This window comes from Harmonia axyridis, chromosome 3 (assembly GCF_914767665.1).
Source record: "Harmonia axyridis chromosome 3, icHarAxyr1.1, whole genome shotgun sequence".
Lineage (NCBI taxonomy): Eukaryota > Metazoa > Arthropoda > Insecta > Coleoptera > Coccinellidae > Harmonia > Harmonia axyridis.
In genome coordinates, this window is record NC_059503.1 from 6,891,514 (window position 1) to 6,900,856 (window position 9,343).

Consider the following 9,343-nt stretch of genomic DNA (forward strand, 5'->3'; position numbering starts at 1 on the left):
TAAGAATAGATTATCAACCGATCGCAATTTTTAATATGGAAAATAATAGATTTACATCAACAGTCACTTTTCAACCTTCTTATAACAAATACCTAGAGATCTGTCTTGAGAACGAGAGTCGAAAATTTCTGTGCATCATGACCTCAAATATTGCAGTGAGTATAGAATCGAAATATGTTCTAATTGTCCGATTTTAATTAATGAAAAAGTGAAAGGAGCCGAATTACAGGCTTAAGAAATAGGCTCTGATTGAGATCAATTTATGGTAGGAGTTTTTGTTAGACGATTGTATTATATTGTTTAGTACTTTCAGTGAAGGGTTTGCAGGCCTTGATTTAATTTCTGAGATATTTCAAGGTGGGTGAAGACACGATTTCAACTTATTGTTAGATAGAATAATATTCATCTGTGTTTTAGCAATAAAAATATTGCGATAAGTTTAGACTTTGAACATATTCTGAGCGATACCCGAACAAATCATTCTTTAATATTATCATAAGGTCTGTCATTTTCGAATTATAAGCCGGACATGGTCTCAAAGGATAAGGTAACTAAAAATTTAAAAGGCACGTACCGAAACATAGAGAAATTGGCATTCGGTGATTGTAGAACACATGATGCTGATCGAAAATGTCTTCCTTGTATAGGGTGTTTTTTTCGGGGTATATAACTTTAAGTTGGCATTACTGTTCAAGATGGCGACCGATTTAACAGCTGTCAAGTGATTTATTCTCAATTTGGTTTGGCAATTCATCCTGAATAGACTCACGCCTGAACAACGCTTGCAAATAGTATAATTTTATTTCGAAAATAATGGTTCTGTGCGGAATACGTATCGCGCACTACGTCCATTAGCGATGAAGCGCACTTCTGGTTGAATGGCTACGTCAACAAACAAAACTGCCGCATTTGGAGTGAAGCTAATCCTCAAGTGTATGTCGAAATACCGTTACATCCAGAAAAAATGACTGTTTGGTGCGCTTTATGGGCTGGTGGAATCATTGGTCCGTACTTCTTCGAAAACGATGATGGCCAGAACGTTACAGTCAATGGTGATCGGTATAGAGCCATGATTACTAACTTTTTCATTCCTGAATTGAACAACCATGATGTCCAGGAGCTGTGGTTCTAACAAGACGGCGCAACATGTCACACAGCTCGTGCCACAACCGATTTATTGAAAGACACGTTTGGTAACCGCCTAATTTCACGTTTTGGACCTGTGAATTTGCCTCCAAGATCTTGTGATTTAACACCGCTAGACTACTTTCTGTGGGGCTATGTAAATTCATTGGTCTATGCGGATAAGCCACAAACCCTTGACCTTTTTTTGGAAGACAACATTCGCCGTGTTATTGCCGATATACGGCCACAAATGTTGGAAAAAGTCATCGAAAATTGGACGTCCAGATTGGACTACATCCGAGCCAGCCGTGGCGGTCATATGCCAGAAATCAATTTTCAAAATGTAATGCCACAAGATTATCTTGCGGATAAATAAAATTCATATCAATCGAATAATCCATCGTTGTTTTATTGCAATTTAAAGTTCTATAGCTCTAAAAAAACACCCTTTATTACCTCTCTAAATGCAGCCGTTTAGATTATACAGGGTGCTAAAAAAAACTTTTCTAAAATTGCAAATGGCCATTGTGAAGAATATATAAACCAAATCGAGTATGCATCGATTGTTCATACAGCTGATTGAAGTCCACTATAGAGAAAAATGATTCCTGTAGGCACAGAAGGTATGAAGTGTGTGTCCAAAGAAATTTTGCGGGATACAATATCAATCGGAATATTTCAGAGAAAATTGTTCAGAATCCCTCAACAAATCCGTGTCGAACATATTTGTGGAAATGTTTCAATAAAATTGAAATCAAACGTAATGACTTCGAGGTAATTATCAGTGAAGGACACCATTTTCTGATCCACCCTGTATATTTCTTGTACCTAATTGGTGAGTGAAAGATAGAGTAATTGACTATTCCTAAATTGCAAGCATCTAGTTATATGAGGTTTGATAAAAACTACATACATAACAAATATGTCAGTTTAATTCAGGCAGATTTAATACCTACACTAAAATTATATCGAAATAAATATCATAACTGATGCATTTTCATACGTTTTTCGTTTGCTTATTTGCCAGAATTTTTAGTCTCAATTTCCAGAAGTAAATCTATGGAATTATTTAAGAATAACATTTTTCCAACGTCTTACATCGAGAAGAAAATGTTCATCTAACATTCAGAGCTTTTCACGCAATATAAAAAAAATTAATTGCATTGAATTAGATGCAGAAGTCACTTGCTACAGAGTACCTACAAACTATTTCAACATCGTAGTTTGTAAAAATCTGATTAATAATATAAAACATCTTATGTAGGAGGCAAAAATGAAGAATGGCGTAAAAATTTGCCAAAAATTAATTGCATTAATGTTAACACAAGAACACCAAATGAATGGTCTGTAACCTTAGCACAGAACCATCAGGCACTTTCCACTTCTTGGCCAACTTTCAGAGTTATTTCTCCTTGAAAAAGGGTAGGAATTTTTGTTGCGTGAATTTGCTCTTTTTAGGGAGCCTTACTTCGACAGCGGTACTCTTGTTATTCCAATCAGTCATGTTTGCACTTTCACTACTGGAGCACGTGCAAAGAATTTGCGGTTTTGAATGATAAGATGTTACGGATATGGAAATGAGTTTTGTTGAATGAAAAAGAAGTTTGATTGAGAGTGTGTTTTGTGCATTTGTTGCGTGATGTTTACTAAGGTACGAAAAAAAGGGGTTATTATATTATTTTTATTGAACTGCTAATTTTTCGCAATATCCTCACAATTTGAAAAATAGATAATAAACTGCGGAACCATTTGTCAAGAATTCAATCAAAAAATGAGAAAAACGATGATTTGAAGTCTAGAGCTTTCAAGCACTTATTTGGAGGAGTATCTATAATTGTGATTTTTTACGAAATTTCTGAAGTAAAAACTGACCTTATTTTACATCACAATAAAATAAAACATGAACAAAATATTAATACATAACTACCTATGCAATTTTATATCGATACCAAAATTTTTCAGGTGAGATCGAAATTCGGCTAATCAGAGATCGTCAATTCTGGCACTGCTCACCGATTCTTCGTAGAGCTCACGGTTTTGAAGAAATTTGAACTCGAAATTTGGGAAAAAATTGAATTTGCCTCGAAAAATCGTTATATCTCCTGAATTATTCGTCACAGACCCCTCAAATAAAACGTTCTTGAACATCAAGTTGCCATCTAAGACATACTGAGGTTTCAAGGGCGTAGCTTACGTCCAGGAGAAGTTGCAGCCTAGGAAATGTTACCAATTTTTTTATCGAAAATTTTAGATTTTTACCTCTAATTTCTGAAATAATGTACTTATCGCCCAACTGCAAGCATTTTCGCGATCTAAATAATCGAATCAATCAATAAAATGATACAATACTCCTATGAAGGGACTTTTATTTTTTTTCAATTTTATGGAAATTTTACGAAAATTTTTCGACAAAAATTTTTTCAGGTGAGATCGAAATTCAGCTTATAAGAAATCGTCAATTCTGGCACTGCTAACCGATGCTTCGCAAAGGTCACGGTTTTGAGGAAATTTGAACTCGAAATTTGGGAAAAAATTGAATTTGCCTCGAAAAATCGTTATATCTCCTGAATTATTCGTCACAGACCCCTCAAATAAAAACGTTTTTGAACATCAAGTTGCCATCTAAGACATACTGAGGTTTCAAGGGCGTAGCTCACGTCCAGGAGAAGTTGCAGCCTAGGGAATGTTATTAATTTTTTTATCGAAAATTTCAGATTTTTACCTCTAATTTCTGAAATAATGATCTGATCGCCCAACTGCAAGGATTTTCGTGATCTCCATAGTGGAATCAATCAATAAAATGATACAATATTCCCATGAAGGAACTTTTTTTTTTCAATTTTCTAAGGCAGGAGACCTCGAGGGAGACCTATATTTTTAGAGCAGATTTTACCCCAGATTTTTCGAAAAGCATCGGTTTTTCAACAATATCACGCGTTTCAGAGATATTGAGTTTTATATTGAATTTTTTCATACGGAAAGGAGTTGTCTCGCGCGTTTACGTTCCCTAATGGATTAGAGCAACTAACCCCATAGGAAACGGAAAAATGTTTCCGGAAATCCCATCATTGAACATATATTTGAACCACTCTGTGCTTTAGTTGATCAAACGATTCTATTTCAGGTTTACCACCAAGTACTCTTGGTGGTGCTAGTCATTTTGAGTATAGTCAAAGCCCTTGGACCACCCTCACCTTTACTACGTCTGGATCCATCAAGATTCCTCGAAGATTTTCGAAGAAATCTTCCTCCTCTACCCAGCAGATACAGGACCGCACCAGTGCCAGTGTTGGAACATTTCGGAGCAGACGTGAGATACACAGATACTCCAGTGGAGATACAAGCCGGGTTTTATATAAGACCAAGATTAAATGCAAGACCATTGGTGAGTTCAACCTATGTATATTCCATTCAGACATACACTAGAGTTTTTATATCAGTTTGGAGAAAAAGTTATTTCGTTTATTTCGCTTCTTTTAATATATTTTTTTGTATTGAGGCTTTCACATTTTCTCTAATAATTTCCCTTAGTCTAGGTTCGTTTCCAAAAAACATGTATTTCGATGTTTCATATAATGTCATTTATCTTTATGAGGTATAAAAATTCTCCAAAGTTGTTCCCTTCTGAGAAACACCATATTATTCATTTACAATACCGGAAGATTCATTAAAACTACCATAAATGTTGCATTTAGAAGCTACATCAACAAAATACCATCACATTTATAAAAATTGAGCAACAAAACCAAATTGGGCAATTACATATGTGTTCTTTCATGCCAAATTTCCAAATATACTTTTAAACTTTGCTACAGACCACCATGTTTTATTTTAAATATTTCTTTCACTCTTTCCGATACAGCCTCTATTAGATCAACTGTTTGATTAGTCGGAAGGAACGGTCAACATAACCTTGATTTTTTTTACTTCTGACCACTTGGAAACTTGCGATTTTGATCTACATTCTTCACCGTAACACTTTTGTAACATTCACAATGCAACAGTTATAGGAATTTCTGAATTTGATTCAGATTGTTGATTCCAGCTTATGATATTTCGTATCTTAAGAAAGACGTCAAGAGATGTATGTTCTTTCTATAGTTCAGAAATTTATAAATAAACCTAAACATCCATAAAATCCTCTGCCAATAGGTGTGACGCTTCTTCGATCTCCTGCCGTTCAAAAATATGTAACAATATAAAGGGTGTTTTTTTTTTCGAGGTATATAACTTTAAGTTGGCATTACTGTTCAATATGGCGACCGATTTAACAGCTGTCATGTGATTCATTCTCAGTTTGGTTTGGCAATTCATCATGAATAGACTCAAGCCTGAAAAACGCTTGCAAATAGTGCAATTTTATTTCGAACATAATGGTTCTGTGCGGAATACGTATCGCGCACTACGTCCATTTTATTTTGTTTAGCGATGAAGCGCACTTCTGGTTGAATGACTACGTCAACAAACAAAACTGCCGCATTTGGAGTGAAGCTAATCCTCAAGTGTATGTCTAAACACCGTTACATCCAGAAAAACTGACTGTTTGGTGCGCTTTATGGGCTGGTGGAATCATTGGCCCGTACTTCTTCAAAAACGATGATGGCCAGAACGTTACAGTCAATGGTAATCGGTATAGAGCCATGAATACTAACTTTTTCATTCCTGAATTGAACAACTTTGATGTCCAGGAGCTGTGGTTCCAACAAGACGGCGCAACATGTCACACAGCTCGTGCCACAATCGATTTATTGAAAGACACGTTTGGTGACCGCCTAATTTCACGTTTTGGACCTATGAATTGGCCTCCAAGATCTTGTGATTTAACACCGCTAGACTACTTTCTGTGGGGCTATGTAAAGTCATTGGTCTATGCGGATAAGCCACAAACCCTTGACCATTTGGAAGACAACATTCGCCGTGTTAGTGCCGATATACGGCCACAAATGCTGGAAAAAGTCATCGAAAATTGGACGTCTAGGTTGGACTACATCCGAGCCAGCCGTGGCGGTCATATGCCAGAAATCATATTCAAAATGTAATGCCACAAGATTATCTAGCGGATAAATAAAAATTCATGTCGATCGAATAATCCATCGTTATTTTATTGCAATAAAGTTCTATAGCTCTAAAAAAAACACCCTTTACTTGCCCAATTTTTAACATTCATGCTGGTTTCCAAGCTATCCATTCAGTTTCAGATTATTTTTTAGAATTAGTCGCTAACTAAGCGTTGCCGGTTGGATAATAGGTGTATCAATTTCACTCAAAGTATAACACCTGAATCCTACTCATAAGGAAGTTGCTGCTATGCATTTGGTAATTCATTGCTAAGGTCTCGGGCTATACATATTGTGGAGTTCTAGTTCATTCCAAAACTGGTTTTTATTACTCTCGATTCGCGTGAATTGAATCTACTGAATTGATTACCATACAATAATGCTAGTCGTTTACTCTAGCTACACGTAATAATGTGAAAGTATAATTCACAAGTCTGAATTTAAAGTAGGAAATACATACACTGGCGAAATTAGAGGAACGGAAAAAGCCTTTTGAACTCTTTGGCCCATGTTTGCAATCATTTTTTCGAATTGTAGCTTAATTCCTCAGAAACATAACTGTTCAGTTCTCAGTTAATTGGCCCTAACCAGTTTTTATCATAGGTATACACTTAGCACGTTATTGCAATCATTTTCTAATCATTTTTTTTTCAGTTGGCACCTCTTCCAAACGCCTTTCCTGACTATTTCAATAATCTGCGTCAACTGGAGAAGAGAATCTTCACTCCAAGTAAGGGTGGAGAGACACCAGAAACCCCAGGACAAGTTAAAAACTATGAAGATGACTTGAAAGAGTTGGAGAAAGAACAAGCAGAAGAACTTACCACCAGAGTATTATTGGAAGATGTTCCAGCCACTTCTATACCTCCAGCGTCTTCATTTGTAAACGTTGGTGTAACAAGAGGAAATAACCAAGAATACAAATACAATTATGCTGTGTGATTTTCACTCCTTAGAGTGGATAATCTACCATAAGAAATCAGGGCTCTATTACAATTAGGAAATTAGACAGAATTTGTTATGAATTTATTTTTTACAAATAGAATCAAGTTTGGATTAGATGCTGTTACAATTCAATATGTGTTGCCTTCGTCAAGATACTAGAGTATTCAAAAAATAACAATAAATACCAAATTTTTATTTTTTCATCCACATTTAGATACCGCATTTATTTAATCAAATATTTTTTAAAGCATCAAATACGATTCATAAGATCCTATAAGTTGATATACTCTTTGGAGAAATTTCAAAGTATTTTAAGTGTTAAGCTGAATCAGAACAATATAATAAGTGGTTAAGATATTCAAAGTAGATAGAAGTAGTTTACGTTCTATCTCAAAAAATCCAGCTGCTGTGAACTGCGGTTGGTTCTTCACAGTATCAAAAAGATTCTCCAACAATTTGAATTCTTCAGTATCTCTTCTAGCATTGAAATACTTGACCCTACTGCGATAAAATATCTTTTCAGCTTCTTCTTTAGCAGCATCGCATCTCATGGCCAACATTGATGTCCCATACTGAAATATAAAAGTGTACGGTACAAGGACTGCTCCTTGCGGCACACCAATGTTGATAAATACTCACCACTAAAACCACAGACATAGTCAAATGTGCAATTTGGTTGTCTATTTTCCAACTGAAACCATCCACAAGTAAGTCCAGATTTCTGAGAATTGCAGCTATAGTTCTACACTGGATGATCAAAATATGCCAACCAAAAACTTTGTTGAACAAATTGACAATATGTCCGTTAATTTCAAAGAACACTCTACCCTTCTCAATCTTCTTCGAAACACTCAAGCTATCCTCTTTCAAATCACTTCTTGAGATTAGGTCGAAAATCAGTGTATAACGAATTACTATAGCGTAAGCTAACTCAGCTATTATGATGCTTGTTGAGAAAAGATAAATAGAAGAAATCATTGAAAGTACGTAAAACCAACTGAAATGTTTCGTGAAAAACTTCACATAGCAGACGAATGATATGTAAAATAGTAAAATTATCAGATGACTCGAGAGGAACTTAAAGAAAAAACTACATGTGCTAGACTTGTAATCCTTTCTTTTATTCTGCAGCAAAGAATCGAAGAGTCTCAGTGATTTGAAAAGTTTCTCCCAACTCTTCTTCCTCTTCAATATAGAGAACAATGCAACACAAAAAATTGCAATGGATGAGAAATCGATTATAAATATTATAGCTTTGGTTATCCACGTTGCATTTTCCAATGAATTCTCATATTCCAGCGAAACACAATAAATATAGAGACCAATATACAAAGTTGAGAGAATAGCAGAAAAGGGTTTGAAAAATGTAGGTATTTCTATTCGATTCTCTGACAAATTGAAATTTGGTAGAATGAAAAGGTAGGTTGTATAATAACGCACACTGTTCAAGAAATTGATATCAGTTCGTGGCAGTTGAAAACCCATGGTGAATTGGAATGAATCGTTACAAAATTATATAGTGTATGAATTTTTAATTTTTGATCGATACCATGCCAAACTTTCCTTGTTATGACACAGTTTTTATGATTTATTATTCAATAATTTCAGAATTCGATCATTCGGCTTACAAAAAAAAATTTGGAAACTCCATACTTGACGAGAATTACATTATTTTCAACAATACAATTACTTTTTCAATTATCAATATTCAGAGGATATAAATCCGATTGTATTAAGAGAAGACGTATACGGTTCTCGAAATATATATGTTCACTATACGGTTTTTTTTTTCATTTATATAAGTACCTTGTTTCATGCTCAAATATGGAAATATCGTTGAAGCTTCCATATTGCAGTTCTTGAGTATCACAGTAAATTCAATTTTTGTGACCCTTCATATTATCGCAATGTATCCCAGATTGAAGTACAATTATCCACATTTTACTGATTCCCAAAAAGTGGCAGCTATAATTATGAATATGTCACATATTAGTATGTACGTTTTTTTTCTGTATCAACTGTTCTAGCACGAGAAAAAGAAAATGGAAAAGAATCATGAAATTATATTCGAAAATAGATTTCATTCTTGAGAACAAAAATGAGCTGAATAGTGACATTTTCTGTAATTCAAAACTATAGTTTCTTGTGTGGCATGTAACTTTTCTAGTTCTTTCAGTTATCCGGTTATTCTACTTGAAAAACATGAATATGCTATT

At 34.8% G+C, this 9,343-nt stretch overlaps 2 protein-coding genes across 3 annotated transcripts; one reads left to right on the forward strand and one right to left on the reverse strand.

Moving 5' to 3' along the window:
* On the forward strand, nucleotides 1–7,322 carry LOC123676007. Of its 2 annotated transcripts, none has more exons than XM_045611640.1 (3): nucleotides 1–155; nucleotides 4,250–4,510; nucleotides 6,837–7,322. In XM_045611640.1, exons 1-3 carry the CDS (start codon nucleotides 36–38, stop codon nucleotides 7,122–7,124), a joined length of 669 nt encoding a protein of 222 aa, XP_045467596.1. In that variant the 5' UTR covers nucleotides 1–35; the 3' UTR covers nucleotides 7,125–7,322. The 2 variants fall into 2 exon arrangements, with proteins under 2 accessions (XP_045467596.1, XP_045467597.1); XM_045611641.1 differs by lacking the exon at nucleotides 1–155 and adding an exon at nucleotides 2,620–2,776.
* A 123-nt stretch (nucleotides 7,323–7,445) lies between these two features.
* LOC123677129 lies at nucleotides 7,446–8,612 on the reverse strand. The gene is made up of 3 exons (XM_045613639.1): nucleotides 7,767–8,612; nucleotides 7,510–7,699; nucleotides 7,446–7,450 (listed from the first exon to the last, which is right to left on the reverse strand). Exons 1-3 carry the CDS (start codon nucleotides 8,610–8,612, stop codon nucleotides 7,446–7,448), a joined length of 1,041 nt encoding a protein of 346 aa, XP_045469595.1.
* Nucleotides 8,613–9,343: the final 731 nt, after the last annotated feature.

What these genes read in the sequence shown, in the direction of transcription:
- LOC123676007 (XM_045611640.1), top strand. Translation starts at nt 36, where the DNA reads ATGGAAAATAATAGATTTACATCAACAGTCACTTTTCAACCTTCTTAT. An exon ending in TCATGACCTCAAATATTGCA is followed by an intron (nt 156 to 4,249) that starts GTGAGTATAGAA and finishes ATTCTATTTCAG; the next exon opens with GTTTACCACCAAGTACTCTT. An exon ending in GATTAAATGCAAGACCATTG is followed by an intron (nt 4,511 to 6,836) that starts GTGAGTTCAACC and finishes TTTTTTTTTCAG; the next exon opens with TTGGCACCTCTTCCAAACGC.
- LOC123677129 (XM_045613639.1), bottom strand. Translation starts at nt 8,612, where the DNA reads ATGGGTTTTCAACTGCCACGAACTGATATCAATTTCTTGAACAGTGTG. An exon ending in CTATGTCTGTGGTTTTAGTG is followed by an intron (nt 7,700 to 7,766) that starts GTGAGTATTTAT and finishes TTTATATTTCAG; the next exon opens with TATGGGACATCAATGTTGGC.